The 15,995-nt window shown below is 37.2% G+C and overlaps 1 protein-coding gene across 1 annotated transcript in view; it reads left to right on the forward strand.

Moving 5' to 3' along the window:
* col6a4a (collagen, type VI, alpha 4a) overlaps positions 1–15,995 on the forward strand; it is a 69,684-nt gene that overhangs the window by 24,351 nt on the left and 29,338 nt on the right. Inside the window, exons 4-9 of the mRNA XM_068214283.1 lie at positions 26–580; positions 3,214–3,831; positions 6,028–6,585; positions 9,009–9,569; positions 11,295–11,867; positions 14,139–14,714. Of these exons, the coding sequence (XP_068070384.1) occupies positions 26–580; positions 3,214–3,831; positions 6,028–6,585; positions 9,009–9,569; positions 11,295–11,867; positions 14,139–14,714 (3,441 nt within the window). The remainder of the gene's footprint in view (positions 1–25; positions 581–3,213; positions 3,832–6,027; positions 6,586–9,008; positions 9,570–11,294; positions 11,868–14,138; positions 14,715–15,995) is intronic.

Consider the following 15,995-nt stretch of genomic DNA (forward strand, 5'->3'; position numbering starts at 1 on the left):
AATTTCTTCTTTGTCTTTGTTTCAGCTCTGGCCCCGAAGTTTACTGATGTATTTGTGTTGGTGGACAGTACAGCTCAGGGGGAAACACAGCAAATAAGGGAACTTCTCAACCGACTGCTTGTGCAGCTCAATGTGGGTGACGGATCTAATAAGATTGCGCTGGCTCAGTTTGGTGAGAACGTCGTCAAAGAGTTCCTGTTTAAAGACTACCAAACAGCGCAGAAAGCCAGAGAGTTCATAAATCGGTTCGAGCCCAGGCTTAATGGAGAGCGAAAATTGGGAAAAGCCATAGATTATGTTCGCACAAATTTTCTGAACACAGTATCTGGCAGCAGGATCGCGAAAGGCTACAAGCAGTATCTGCTGGTGCTGAGAACTGGAGACTCTTACGACTCTACTGTGAGGGCCATACGAACAATGAAGAATGAGGACGTGTCCGTCATTGATATCAGACTGGAACCAAATTTACAATCCTTGTTCCCCTCACTACGTGCCTTCCAGATCGACCAAAATGTTATTGATGTGGCTGCTGACGTCACAAAAAGAATTCAGGAGAAAGAGGTTTTCAATGTTACAGGAGGTTGGTTTACTTTTAACTACAAATAACACAGACACACAAGACTATATTCAGTAAACGTTCTGATAGGTGCATTAAGTAACATGAACTTTATCGTGTGTTGATTCTGAGATGAAGCTTTTTTTCCACCACAGCAGGTGGCTTGTGCCTCAAGCTATGTATTACAATTATAAAACTCAGACAATATCCAGAAAAATAATTTCTAAAAAAATGTGAAAAAATTATTTAATAAATAGGGTGTCGCGGTGGCGCAGTGGGTAGCACGATCACCTAACAGCAAAAAAGGTCGCTGGTTCGAGCCTTTGCTGGGTCAGATGGCGTTTCTGTGTAGAGTTTGCATGTTCTCCACGTCTTGGTGTGGGTTTCCTCCGGGTGCTCTGGTTTCACTCACGAGTCCAAAAACATGTAGTACAGGTGAACTGGTTAAGCTAAAATTGTCTGTAGTGTATGTGTGTGAATGAGTGTGTATGGGTGTTTCCCATTTGCAGCCCGGTTGCAGCTGGAAGGGCATTTATGGGCTAATGGCCCATAGGGCAGCTAGAAGGGCATATATGCTGCATAAGTTGGCAGTTCATTTCGCTGTGGCGACCCCAGATTGATAAAGGGACTAAGCTAAAAAGAAAATGAATTATTGAAAGAATTTAATAAATAAATTAATAAAAAAAAAAAATTACTAAATAAAATAACTTTTATGACGTACTTAACTATCCATCTCATAAATGCCTTAGATAATTCTGATAGACTTTAGTGCTGCAAGACATGTTTTTGTCTGTTTAAACATGATAGGTTCAACTATTTTTTTTTTCTTTTTTTTTTTAAATGAAATATCAAATTGATTGCTTTGTGGGATACAGTACTGTTAGACAGTTTTCTAATTACAGTAACAGTTGCGAATAGCTTATGATTCACAGGTTTTTTTTTTTATTTTGATGCTGAAAATTAAACTCTTCAGTAGCCTTTAGTGTAATTTTTAGTAGCACTTTTATCGTAAAATAAGTCAAGTATAAACAACTGTTCAAAGCTACTAAAAGGCTGTTTTGGTAAAGTTTTTAACCATGCAAGCTGAGGCACACAGTCTTTTTTTAACATTTATTGTATAACAGAAAGATACATTTGGTCACATCATTTACAATAATAATCATTAGGTTATTTACAATGGTGCCAACAAAGAATGAAAAACAAGAGAAATAATAGGAAAAAAAACAACAGAAATCAAACAAAAATTAAAGAGATATCTGATCTGAGGATAAATATATAACAGTTAAGAGTGAAGAGGGCAACAGTCAGAATATGAGAACAGCACTTTTAATAGATGTAATAGATTATACATATTAAAGGTCGTGCAAATTTTATATGTTTTGAGTGCCTTCTTGTTAAGTGAATCTGGAATTGTACGTCATTTTTCTGAGACACGCAGTCTAACATGCATTCAGTAGAGCTAGTGATGTCACTGGTAGGGGTAGGGTTGGGGGCAGGGTTAGGTTTACACAGCATTGCATGAAAATTGATAACAGATTTTTTAACACTGTGTATCAGCAGGCTTTGCTGTGTGCCGCATATTACAATGTACAATAGAGTGTATTTTGAGTTCACATTTTTGTGATGTAATGACATTTTGATTGTCAAGTAGAAAGTCGAGCTCAATCATTTCAAGTCGTCACCTTAGAATTATATGTTTCTATCTGACATTTTTTGTCAAAATTGAGTTATTGACATTCTTATTAAATTACAACTTATTTACATGATGGGATGTTTTTTTATAAGTTGTTTACATTTCAAGACTTTAAAAAAAAAAAACTGTTACACAGACTGTTTGCTTTATGGAATGCAAAAACTTTGAAGCTCAAAATCTCAAAATCATTCAGAACGCAGATAAAACCTTATAATTCCAAGGTGACAAAGTGTGCTTAGAGCAGGGGCGTCAAACTTAGTTCCTGTAGGGCTGCATCTCTGTACATCTTATCTCCAAGCCTGCTTCAACACACTTATGCCACAGTCACACTAGAGTTCAGTTGTACGGTGCTGCGAAAATGGGCGGGATTTAACAAGATGATTAGACATTTAAAAAGAGAGCAATTGCTCCAAATTTCTGCACTGAGAGGTCATGTTTTGATCTTTGATTGGTCTCACGCAGTCAAGTGATGCGATTTTGCAGCTCAGATTTCACCAAGCTTAAACTTCTCAACACAGTGAACTGCAAAACTTGTTGCACGAGTTTGTGCTTCCGGTCTGACACATTCGCATGCGTATGAATGGAAGTCTATGGGGCGAGAAGTCCAGTGTGACCGTGGCTTTACTTGTAGGTTTCAAACAAGCCTGAAGGACTCAATTAGTTTGATCAGGTGTTTTTAATTAGGGTTAAAGCTAAACTGTGCAAAGCTGCGGTCCTGCAGGAACTGGCTTAGAGGATGCCTAACATGTGAGAAAAGGGGCACTTGTTTGCACCCTTTACACCTTTTGAACGCAACCATATTGTGACACAACAATATTAAGAATACTATGGTATTCTGAATAAATCCTTGTAATTGCTAAATGCACCTTTAAATAGATAATTGAGGTCACACTTTTTTTCCTCCCACATCATTTTACCACTGTTTCCCGCCAAATATTAACTCATTTTTATTGTTTTTCAACAGATTGCAGATCAGCCCAAGTGGCGGATATTGTGTTTATTGTGGACGAGTCAGGTAGTATCACCCGAAACAATTTTGAGCTGATCAAACGTTTTCTCCACCGTATTATCAGCGGCCTAGAGGTGAACTCTGACAGCGTGAGGGTGGGAATGGTGCTTTATAACGACAGACCCAGCGCCGAATTCTACCTGGACACGTTTGCTAACAAGAACGATATTATGAACTACATTAAAATCATTCCATACAGAGGTGGAGGAACAGCAACCGGTGCAGCCCTAAAGTTCGCCCAGAACAATCTGTTCACTCAGAAGAGGGGGAGCCGGAAAGCTCTGGGTGTTAAGCAGATTGCCATCGTCATGACTGATGGCGAGTCCGAGGATGATGTCACGACCACAGCTGCTGAACTGAGGCGCTCAGGAGTCACCGTGTATGCCCTCGGAGTGAAGAACGCTAGTGTGGAGGAGCTCAAAAAAATCGGATCCTACCCAGAACATGAGTTTGTGTTCAATGTGGGAAGCTTCCTGATGCTTTCATCTCTGGAGAAGAGCCTCAGAAAGAGTCTGTGTAAGGTGGTGGTCAACAGACGATTTGACAAGAACAACAGATTGCTCCTAAAACAAGGTAAACCAAAATTAAAAGGATGAATATTCTGTCATCCCTTGTTCCAAACCTGCTTGGCTTTCTTTCTTCTGTTAAACACAAAAGAAGAGATTTTGATGCTGGAAACCTGTAACCATTGACTTAACTACTTTCCTACTATGGAAGTCAATAGCTACAGGTTTTAGTATCTTATTTTGTGTTCAACAGAGGAAAGGATCTCATAAAGGTTTAAAACCACACAAAGGTTAGTAAATGTTGAGTTAATTTAAATTTTTTTTTTGGGGTGAACTATCCCTTTAAGCTTAGTTAAAAAAGAAATAACAAACAGTATTACTGAAATGCTGATGGCATTAATTTTCTAAAAGGGATAGTTCATCCAGAAAAGAAAATCATTTCCTTTGGCTCTAGATGATACAACTTATGAAAAGAAAGTGTGCAAGAATTTGACATTTTTACTGGAATGTGACAGTAAAACCCATTATAATTAGTGTTTCTGTCCACACCGGTTGTGATGTAAGCAACAAATCGCTCAATTGTATTTGACATGCTCATTTCTACATTTGTGCCCATGGATTACAAATCAAAAGTGTTCATTTTTAAAGTTGAGATTTATATATTATCTGAAAGCCATATAAATAAGCTTTCCATTGATTTCATTTTGGTTTTATTTGGAAAGCGCAATAAGAAAATCTAGATTATGAGGATTATAAAAATCTAAATATTAAGAATATCGCCTTTAAAGTGATAGAAATGAAGCTCTTACAAGGCATATTACTAATCAGAAATGATGTTTTGATTTATTAACAGTAGGAAATGTACAAAATATATTTATGGAACACAATCTTTACCTTACAGTCTTACGACTTTTGGCATAAAAGAAAATTTAATGATCTTGACCCATACAATAGGCTTATTCTGACAACGTAGCCCAATATACATTTTTGGAGTGCACAAATTATGTATCCAAAAGTATGTATGCCGCATTTCGTCTTTCAAACGAATGCTACGGGGTGGTATGACGAATATAGTGACATTTTAGGCACAATATTAGTTAAAATAGATTGACAGATGGTAATCAAAACCAAAAAAAGTACATTGAAAATTTATAGATAACAACAATAGCCATAATAGTTTTCAAATTAATTTTAATATTGGTCGCTTTTGGTGTTTCACACCTTTTTATTGGTTAGTTTTTGTTTCAAGAATAAGGTCCAAGATTTAGAATAAAATTCACTTGTAACATGTTTTCTATATTTAAAAACAATATAGAAGTGAAAGATGACTTCACTCACGTCAGATTGTATGTTTTCTTGCTCAGCTGGATGTTGAACTCTGCACTGGCCAAAACTGATAAGCTGACATCACACCAAAGCAACACCCAACAGAGGATTCCACTTGGTCTTGAAACCTTTTTCGATGGGTTATTTTCTCTATTTATGATGGCATAGCAGTCAAAATAGGACAATGAGCTTATGTATTAGACAAATACAGACTACAGAGGGGTGGGTCTGTCGATCAGTCAGTCGATCAGTCAGTCAGTCGACAGCGGCTTCTGGTGGATTTACACAAGAACAGTAGGCACGAATTACACTTGTGAAATTTAAGATCTCAAAAAGCACAAACAGCGGCGTCTGGTGGATTCACGAAAACAGAAACTGGAAAAAACGTAGCTCCTGGGATGTATTTGGCTCTCTCCAGAAATGTATATAGGGGTACATTTTCAGAATAAGCCTGGGTTGCATACAACTTTGAAACTGCCAGAAAATATACCCATGCAATTTGCATTTGTCACATTTGTGGGCAATTTCTAGCTGTTTTAAAACAAGTTACAACGATCACATCTGGTGTGGACAAAGTATAGTCACACAAGTCCATAAATTTGATAAATTTTAATTTGAAAATTTCAATTTATCTCAGTTTTTCTGTAACAATAATATTTTTCAAAATCACTCACCATCGCTTTGTGACTCTTTTCTTCCCCAATAATCAATTCAGGCAGCAAATTTGGCTTTACATTTTTAAAGTATCCATTTTGCTTCCAAACTCAAACAGTTTCCAGTCTGACTTGTTTTTAAGCATCAAAAGAGGGTTTGTGATCCTCATAGTAAATCACGCTCATAATGTTGTGCAATTGCCTTCAGTTTCACTTATAATTTACTCAGCTAACTTCACTCAACTAACCATTTCTCGTACATGTTATTTAATCCTTACCTTCAGGATGTGTGAACACAGAGGAAGCAGACATTTATTTCCTGTTGGACAACTCTGGCAGCACTCGCGCCGACTTTGAAGATGTGAAGAAATTTATCTTAGGCTCCCTTCAGTTATTCAACATTGGACCAAATCGAGTTCGTGTAGGAGTTGTAAAAGTCGACCGCAATCCCACTCTTCAATTCAGCCTGACAGAGCACAAAAACAGAGCTTCTTTTGAAGCAGCCGTGAGGGGAATCAGTCAGCCTGTTGGAGGCTCAGAGAAAGGCAAAGCACTAAAATATGTGGCCAGTCTCTTTAATCAGGCTAAAGCATCCCGTCCAGCTAAAGTGCAGGAGATTCTCATTGTCATTACTGATAAGACGTCTCAAGATGATGTGGGGGATCCAGCAGAAGAGCTGAGGATTCAAGGGGTTTCGGTTTATGCCATTGGAGTAAAGGATGCCAGCCAGGATGAGCTCTTGAAGATGACGGCTGATGAAACTAAGGATTTCTATGTGACCAACTACGATGCCCTGAATGTTCTCAAGCGAGAAATTGTCACAGATATTTGCTCTCAAGAGGGTAAGAGAGTTATCAAACATATACAGCAACATATTGTTGTTTCTTTTTTTTTGTTTGTTTACTTGTTAACAAGATAATTTAGAGAGACTAATTATATAAATAAAGAATTTATAAAAGCATTGAAGATACAATACCATTCAAAAAACAGTGACACATTAAATGTATTCAAAACTGATCATAGTACAGTTGAAGACAGAATTATTAGCCCCCCTTTGAGTTTTTTTTTCTTTTTTAAATATTTCCTATATGATGTTTAACAGAGCAAGGAAATTTTCACAGTATGTCTGATAATTTTTTTCTTCTGGATAAAGTCTTATTTGTTGTATTTCGGCTAGACTAAAAGCAGTTTTTAATTTTTAATAAACCATTTTAAGGTCAAAATTGTTAGCCCCTTCAAGCTATTTTTTTGATAGTTTACAGAACAAACCATCGTCATACAATGACTTGCCTAATTACCCTAACCTGCCTAGTTAATCTAATTAACCTAGTTAAGCCTTTAAATGTCACTTTAAGCTGTATAGAAGTGTCTTGAAAAATATCTAGTCAAATATTATTTACTGTCATCATGGCAAAGATAAAATAAATCAGTTTTTAGAAATGAATTATCAAAACTATTATGTTTAGAAATGTGTTGAAAAAATCTTTACCTCGTTGAACAGAAATTGGGGAAAAAATTAAACAGGGCAGCGAAATGATTCAGGGGGGCTAATAATTCTGACTTAAACTGTGTATTATTACAATTGTGATAAATTTCTTTTAATATTATATAATTTAAATTTAACTGAGATTCCCAGAAAAAAATGTTAACAGTAATATTTTTTAACATTACACTAATAGAGTAAAATTGTATTATTGGTATGTCAAACCAGACACTTGGTTTGCTAATTTTTTTTCCAACAGAACACAGTGTGTCCATATGGCGGATTGACTTCTTTGTCTTTAGAGGTGCCAAAAGGAGTGCCGCAGGGATTGCTATAAGGACCTATATTATTTTTTATTTACATAAATAACTTGTGCGACAACCTTCGAAATACCATTTATCATCTGTATGCTGATGATACAGTGATTTACTGTTGCTCTCCTTCACTTGTTCAGGCCATACAATCTTTGCAATCTGCTTTTAATGTTGTTTAGTCTCATTTTCAGGATCTAAAATTGGTTTTAAATGTAGATATATCTAAATTAATGTTTTTTACAAATCTTTCAAACCCCTTTGCAGAACCAACCGATAATTACCACTGACCAAGGTGAACAAATAAATTTAGTGTCCAGCTACAAGTATTTAGGCTTTTTACTTGGTCAGGAACTTTCCTTCAAAGCACATGTATCAGATTTGGTGGCATAATATTTTGTCATACAAACAAATGCATATGATAATTTTCATTCCTACAAGTTCATTTGTCAATGTATGTGTTTTTAACATTTTGTAATGTGGTATACAAAAACAACTAAACTGTATTTTTATTTACTTTTCATTTATTATTATTATTATTATTATTATTATTATTATTATTAATTATCTATTTATTTTTATCTATTTATTTTTTCATAAGTCGTGCGTTGCGAACCTCTTGGCCAGGTCACCCTTGTAAATGAGATCTTGATCTTAATGGGTTTTTATCTGGTTAAATTAGGAAACAACTATATTAACTAATAGTAATAAGAATAATATTTTCTTGATAAACAAACAGCATATTAAAATGTATTTATGGAAAATTATGTGACTAGAAGCTAATAATGTAACTATGCTGGACCAATGTAAACTATGACTAAACTATATTGATAAAAAAAAAAAAAAAAAAAAAAAATATATATATATATATATATATATATATATATATACACACACACACACACACACACACACACACACACATATATATATATATATACACATAGATATATATATATATATACACATATACACACACATATATATATATATATATATATATATATATATATATATATATATATATATATATATATAGGAAAGATTTTTTCAACACATCTCTAAACATAATAGTTTTAATAATTTAATAATGGTTTCAAACAACTGATTTATTTTGTCTTTGCCATTATGACAGTACAAATTATTTTACTAGATATTTTACAAGACTCTTCTATACAGCTTAAATTGACATTTAAGGGCTTAACTAGGTTAATTAAGTTAACTTGGCGGGTTAGGGTAATTAGGTATTGTATAATGTTGGTTTGTTCTGTGGACTTTTGGAAACAAATATTTAAATATAATATAATTCTTAAATATAATCCTTTTTGTTAGTAATTTAAATAAATTATAGATGTTATACAGTTTCCATTATAGTGTTATTCGGTATATTCCCTTAAAGTGAATATAAAATACAGGTATGTACTGTAAAACACGATTAAATAATGAATGATTTTTTTTCTACTTTCTTTAGCCTGCAAGAACAAAGTGGCAGATATCATGTTTTTGATTGATGGTTCTTCCAGCATTTATGGCCCAGACTTTACATCAATGAAGACGTTTATTACCAAAGTTGTAAATGGGACCATCATCGGAGAAGACAGTGTGCATGTTGGTGTTGTCCAGTTCAGCAATAACCCACAGGAGCAATTTCCCCTGAACAGGTACTTTGACCAAAATGAATTAGAAGAAGCAATCGACGGCATTGAACAGTTAACAGGAGACACATACACAGGGAAAGCACTCTCGTTTATTTCAAAGTATTTTGATGCATCTAATGGCGGTCGGCCAGACGTTCCACAGTTCCTGGTGGTTATTACAGATGGAGAAGCTCATGATGCTGTCGCCGTACCTGCAAAGGCCATCAGAGACAAGGGTGTCACCATCTTCTCCATAGGTGTGGCCAGTGTAAACACCACACAGCTATGGGAGATCAGTGGTACTCAAGATAAAGTGTATGTGCAGAGGGATTTCGATGCGCTTCATTCCATCGACAAAAACCTACAATTCAAGCTCTGCAGCTCTCACCCTGGCGGTGAGTCAGTTTACCATGAAAGCCATTTTTGTTAGCAAATTACAGTTGGTGTTGTTTGAAAATCGATTGAAAATCGTATGTTTTTGTCTGTTTAATTAATCGGCATAGTATGAAGTTGCATTTTGGCACTTGCAAAGTGAACACACACAAAAAAGTACTACTAATTTTTTTTGCTGCATGTTCAAACTACTTATTTAGAATGAGCTGAAGCAACACAATTCAGTTTTTCCCTTACAGTGGGGCCCGGCCCTCCCAAAGCCTTTCCCTGCCCCCTGAAGTCAAGATAATTCTATTTTCTATATAGCGCCACATCACAACTTCTTTTAATAAACAAGCCAAATAGCCCCATCGAATATCTTATTTACACAACAGCATGTCATTTCTGTCTCTACATGGCCGCACGTTTACAAATTTTTGCTCTCTGAATCGCGCACGGTGGACTTCCACTCAGCCACTCTGTCCTGTATGGGAATGAGAGTGGACGCCACATCTGACAGGACCGCTAGTTTCTCAGAAGTTTATCTCTTTAATTTTACAATTGTCATTTAATTGTTGTAAAAAAACTAATTTAAAAGGTTTTTTTTTTTTCAAATCAAATCACTTTTATTGCACGTGTACTATGATAAGTGAAAAGCTTAGGTGCTGGCTCCAGACAGTGCAAAATACATAAAAAAAAGAACAACAGTGCTAAATATAACAACATACTCCCAAAAAAACAAAACAATACACAATTAGCAATGTTGACAGTAACACACAGAAGACAATGAATAGGTGTACACATAGTCTGAACTTGTACTTGTACAATAGTCTCGCAATGTTGTCTGACAGCAATAACAACGTTGTTTTAATAAGATTAGGTTGATGTTACGTAACACCCATGGATTTTGGCTGGCTATGTCGCATCAACCTACTGAAAACAGAAAAATATTAGAATTCTTTAAACGCTCCGAGTGTAGTGATGATGGCAGCACTTGCTCTTCTGTGTGTAGAAGCCGGAGTAGTTCTCTTGCTCTGGGTCCCAAAGTCAAGCGAACGCAGAAAGACTGAATGCACACGAGAGAGAATGAATGCGCACAAGGTAGACCGAATGTGCGCACGAGAGAAACTGAATGGGGTGCATTTGAGGAGGGGGATCGGGAAAATGAGGTATTGGATCAGATTTCAGAAGTGCTGGATCCGGATCTGTCTTGTTCCGCCACAAATTAAGCCCTGCTTGCGCATATCTGCAAGGAGACCATTTTGTAGATTGCATCGGCTGCGGCACACCTCCAAAAATTTGTAACTAATTGAAAAATAGTGTAATTTTAATGTAATTGTTATTTACTGCACCTAATTAAAATTGTAATAAACCAAAAGTTTAAACTGGTTTAAGCCATACCTGCCAGCATTTGTCTTAAAAATTTCAGGAGTAAGAGGGTGTAGTTTCAATACCACTGTACTTGTAGAAAGGGGGATACAAAGTGCTATACTTTGGTACCATACCAAAGTTGGTGACCTGGGGGTGTTACTGACTGTACCAAAAAGCTGAGGACTGGGAGCGGGGTGAAATTATGGGAGATTTCTGGGAGAAATAACAAAACGGGAGGGTGACGGGAGATGGTTTCTGAAATATGGGAGACTCCCTGTAAAAACGGTAATGTTGGCAGGTATGGTATAAGTTAGTTTTGGGTTTATGTTTGTTGACAGTAGAATGTTAATCAACTTTATTCTCATTTTTTCTTGTAGGTTGTCCTAGCACACAGTTGGCGGATGTGATCTTCCTAGTGCAGTGCACCAGACAAATTCGTCTCCAAGATTTTGAGAAAATTAAAAGCTTTTTAATTTCTGTGGTGAATAGCACACAAATTGGGGATAACCTAATTCGCTTTGGAGTTATCGTCTACTCTGACACGCCGAGTCAATTCTCCTTAAATCAGTACAACACTAGACGTCAAATAGCGGAAGCCATAACAAGCCTGAAGTCTCCAGCTGTAAGCGGATACACGGCTAGGGCTCTTGCATACTCTCTAACTTACTTCACTGAAGCCAACGGAGGACGCCAAAAACGAGGAGTCCCTCAAATGCTGTTCATGATCACAGATGGTGATGCCAGAGACCGAGAAAACCTGCGTGCAAGGGCTGATGAGTTTGCAGCCAAACAAATAAATGTGTATGGAATTGGAGTGGCTAGAGCTCAGGATAGTGAGCTGGAGATTATTACCAAGAGCAAAAACAAAATCTTTCATGTTAATAATTACGACAACCTTCAAGATCTGCAGATGAATGTCTCAGGTGTGCTCTGCAATGCAACCAAACCAGGTAATGTTCTTCTTCAGACTCTACAAGCTGAAGTGACTGTGCTCATCAATTTAGACCTGCCAACTTGGTTCACCCAAATATGAAAATTCGGTAACACTTTATAATAACTACACACTATAAATAATTTGTTAAGCATTATAATCTAGTGAATTCATTATCTGTTAAGCATTAACTCTACATTAATAAACGTTAGTAAGCCGTTTATAACCGAGCCTTTAATTGTCATTTATTAGTGATTTATAAAGCATAACTAGTCCTCACTTTAGATTAGGTCACACAACTGCTTGAAGTTGAGTTAATAAAGCATTTATTAACACACAAATTAATTATTAATATATGCCTGAATAATAAGAATTATAAATGTTTATTTAAATAGTTTATTAATCATTTACTAACTCTTTCTGAATGATCTTAAAAACCACCAACTACTCTTAAACACAAATGGTTTGTAAATGATGTAATACTTAATTTAGTAATGAAAATAAATCATTAACAAAGTATGAAAATACAATTACTAAGCAAATTATAATTGTGGTTATAAGTCAAGAATACAGCATTTGTAGCTGCAGTTATAAACGGCGTACTAACGCTTATTAATGCTTAACAGATAAAGAATTTACTAGATGCTAATGCTTAATAAATGATTTATAGTGTGTAGTTATTATAAAGTGTTACCGAAAATTCTGTCATTTATTAATGTTGTATCATTTATTTGTTGTTTGGATCCCATTTGTTGTTTGTTCATCATCAGAACATAAATTAAGATATTTCTGAGGAAATCCGAGAACTCCTTCATCCTCCATAGATGGCAATCATCTCAATAGTCACATTCAAAGTCCACAAAACACTGTCAAAATGTTTTAAGTGACTTCAGGGGTTCAACTGTAACCATAAGAAGTTCCAAAAACACTTTTATGTGCCAAAACAAAATGTCAATACAAATGTTTGTCTGTATTTTCTTTCCCACATCAGATTGCCATTAGGTCTTAGACACACCAAGCCGATGCCTTATAACTACTGTGTTGTTGGCTTACATTGGCTCCATCTGGTCTCATCTGGACCAAAAAGCTGTGTGAGCACACCAAATGGATGACAGCCAACTGAAACGAGAGAGCTTGTTTGAGCCTCTGTTATAGGATGTGTCTTTCTGCACCTGTGGATGGCAGTATTTTTTATTTTTATTTAAATGCACATAGATAAAGCATTAATAAAGCACATAGTACCATTATCACAGTTTCACCCATGGCACTCCTCGTAAAGTGTAGGGGTGTAACCCTAGTGTCCTGGCCAAATTCCCTCCACTGGCCCTTACCAATCATGGCCTTCCAATCATCCCCATCCACCGAATTGCCTCTATCACTATCTTTTCACTCCCCCTATACCTGGTGTGTGGTAAGCGCACTGGCAGATTTGTCCTGTAACCGCTATTGCATCATCCAAGTGGATGCTGCACAATGGTGGTGGTTTGAAGAGACCCCCCTCATGATTGTAAAGCACTTTGGGTGCATGGCCATGTGCTGGATAAATGCACATTGCATTACAGTAATTGTCATTTACATTGGAGGGGTTTGCTCATGCAAATATCTCTAATAATCTAATAATTCATATCAATTGCAACTACTCGAGAAATTTAGTGAAATTACAGCGTGCTTCTTTAAATATATATATTTTTTACTTGAATTACTTGAATTGTTTACATGGTTATATCACTGCAGTTTTTGTTCTCACACTCTGATTCGTTGTGGAATAACCAGCCAAAGCCCTAACTTTAGCCGTTGGCCAACGGCAATTCTACATGCCGAATCGGGCCAACTCGATCCGATGACGAGAGATGACATGTGGAACACAAACCAACTAGTTGAACCAATGCTGACCGATGGCCTGATGAAGCCTAATTGCTGACTTGGCCTAATTGGTCTAATGGTGTGTCTCGGTCCTTAGAGTCAGCAGCAAAACACACAAGCATCACATTGTCTTTGTAAACATGTGCCCTGATCTAATGCAGAAGCCACACGATACTGTTCTTGGAGCTTCGTATGATTGTAGTAGAATCCCTGTAGTTACATGGAATGTGTTGACTGTGTCCTAGACTTTGAACGTCTCTGGACTGTTGCTGTCGAAGGAGAAAGAGAAAGCTCTTAGGTTTCCTTTAAAATATCTTAATTTTTTCTGAAGACAAACAGATGTCTCAAGGGTTTGATATGATGTGAGGGTAAAACATAACAGAACTTTTGTTTTTAGGTTGAACTAATCCTTTGTTTTGTCCTCCAGTATGCCAGAACGAGGTGGCCGATCTTGTGTTTTTGATTGATGGATCTGAAAGCATCTCAGAGGAGTCGTGGATTACAGTGATTGCTTTCTTGCTAAATGTTGTGGACAAGCTTCGTATCGGTCCAGAACTTTTCAGAGTCGGCATAGCCCAGTTCAGCAGCGTATATCAGAAAGAGTTCTACATGAATGAGTACAAAGATGCTGATGGGGTGAAATCAGCAATTCGACGAATCACGCAAATTAAAGAAGGGACGCTTATTGGGAAAGCTCTAAGTAACGTTGTGGAATTCTTCCAGGAAGACAAAGGGAGTCGCAAACAGAGTGGCGTACCGCAGAATCTTGTTCTCATCACTGATGGCGTTTCATCGGACAGAGTGAACGAAGCAGCTGATCAACTCAGAAACCTTGGGATTAACGTCTTTGCGATTGGAATTGGAGCTGTCTCATTGCAGCAGCTCAGCTATATTGCCGGCTCACCGGACAGGTTGTTCAAAGTACAGAACTTCAACTACCTTAATCTGACAACAGCTACGTTTGTTGATGCCCTTTGCGTTCCTTTACCTTTAGCACAAGCAAGTGAGTATATGTGCCAATGCTTTGGTGTGTGGTTTAAATTGAAGAACATTGAAAATAGCCTAGAGTATAACATTTATGAGGAAGGTCTATCAAGGAATTCGCAGTATAATGGTTCCATATTGGTTATTTCAATCATTATCTGTGGGTTTTGTTCATAGTTGCCATGTTTGGTTCAATTAAAACAACCATTCCTACAACCTATACAACCCTATAGATCGTAGGCTTGATGCTTACGTCATCGGACTTGTGACGTGGAGCGAAGTTAACTGCAACAACGGGCTTTGAGTCTGGCAAAGAATGGTTGCAGAAAGCAGGTAAGACAAAAACGAAAACCAAAAAAAATAAACAAATAAATAAACAAGTAAATAGGGTGAAGCAGTGGTGCAGTAGGTAGTGCTGTCGCCTCACAGCAATGAAGGGCCACTGGTTCGATCCTCGGCTCAGTTGGTTTTTCTGTTTGGAGTTTGCATGTTCTCCCTGCGTTCGCGTGGGTTTCCTCCGGGTGCTCCGGTTTTCCCTACAGTCCAAAGACATGCGGTACAGGTGAATTGGGTAGGCTAAATTGTCCGTAGTGTATGAGTGTGTATGAGTGTGTGTGTGTGTGTGTGTGTGTGTGAATGTGGGTGTTTCCCAGAGATGGGTTGCGGCTGGAAGGGCATCCGCGGCGTAAAAACTTGCTGGATAAGTTGGCGGCTCATTCAAGTAAACAACAGTGAGAATGTGGTAAAATCTGAAAACCTGGTAAAAATCAGGCTGCTGCAAGGGCTTTTCTTTTTCTGTTTTGCTTTTGAAAACCCTGTCGGTTGGGTTTAGGGAAAGTGGTGGGCGAGTCAATCGGTGCTTTCGAAAACAGTATTTTTTTGGGTTTAGGGCAGGAGGAGGGTGGGTTAGTCATTCGGTCAGAAAGTCAGTCAGTTGACAGCGGCCTCTGGTGAATTTACGTGAGAAAAAGCAGCGGCCTGTGCTGGATTTGCAAAAAAAAAAAAAAAAAATCTCCTGGGATGTATTCCACCCAGGCTGAAAACGTACCTCTATATATACCCCCCCCCCCCCCACCCACGACACCCTCAGCCCCCCACCATCCAACACCCCCTTCATCAAAAGAAAAGACCTTGCCTGATTTTTACCACATTTTCACCCTGGTATTTTCTTGTTTATTTTATTATTTGGATTCTGTTTTTGTCTTACCTGCTTTCTGGAACTGTTCCTCACTGGACTCAAACCCCATCATGATGGTCAACTTCATCTCAAGTCCATGGTGAGCTAACTGAACAAACTAGT

The sequence above is a fragment of the Danio rerio genome, chromosome 16 (assembly GCF_049306965.1).
Source record: "Danio rerio strain Tuebingen ecotype United States chromosome 16, GRCz12tu, whole genome shotgun sequence".
In the NCBI taxonomy this organism is placed as follows: domain Eukaryota; kingdom Metazoa; phylum Chordata; class Actinopteri; order Cypriniformes; family Danionidae; genus Danio; species Danio rerio.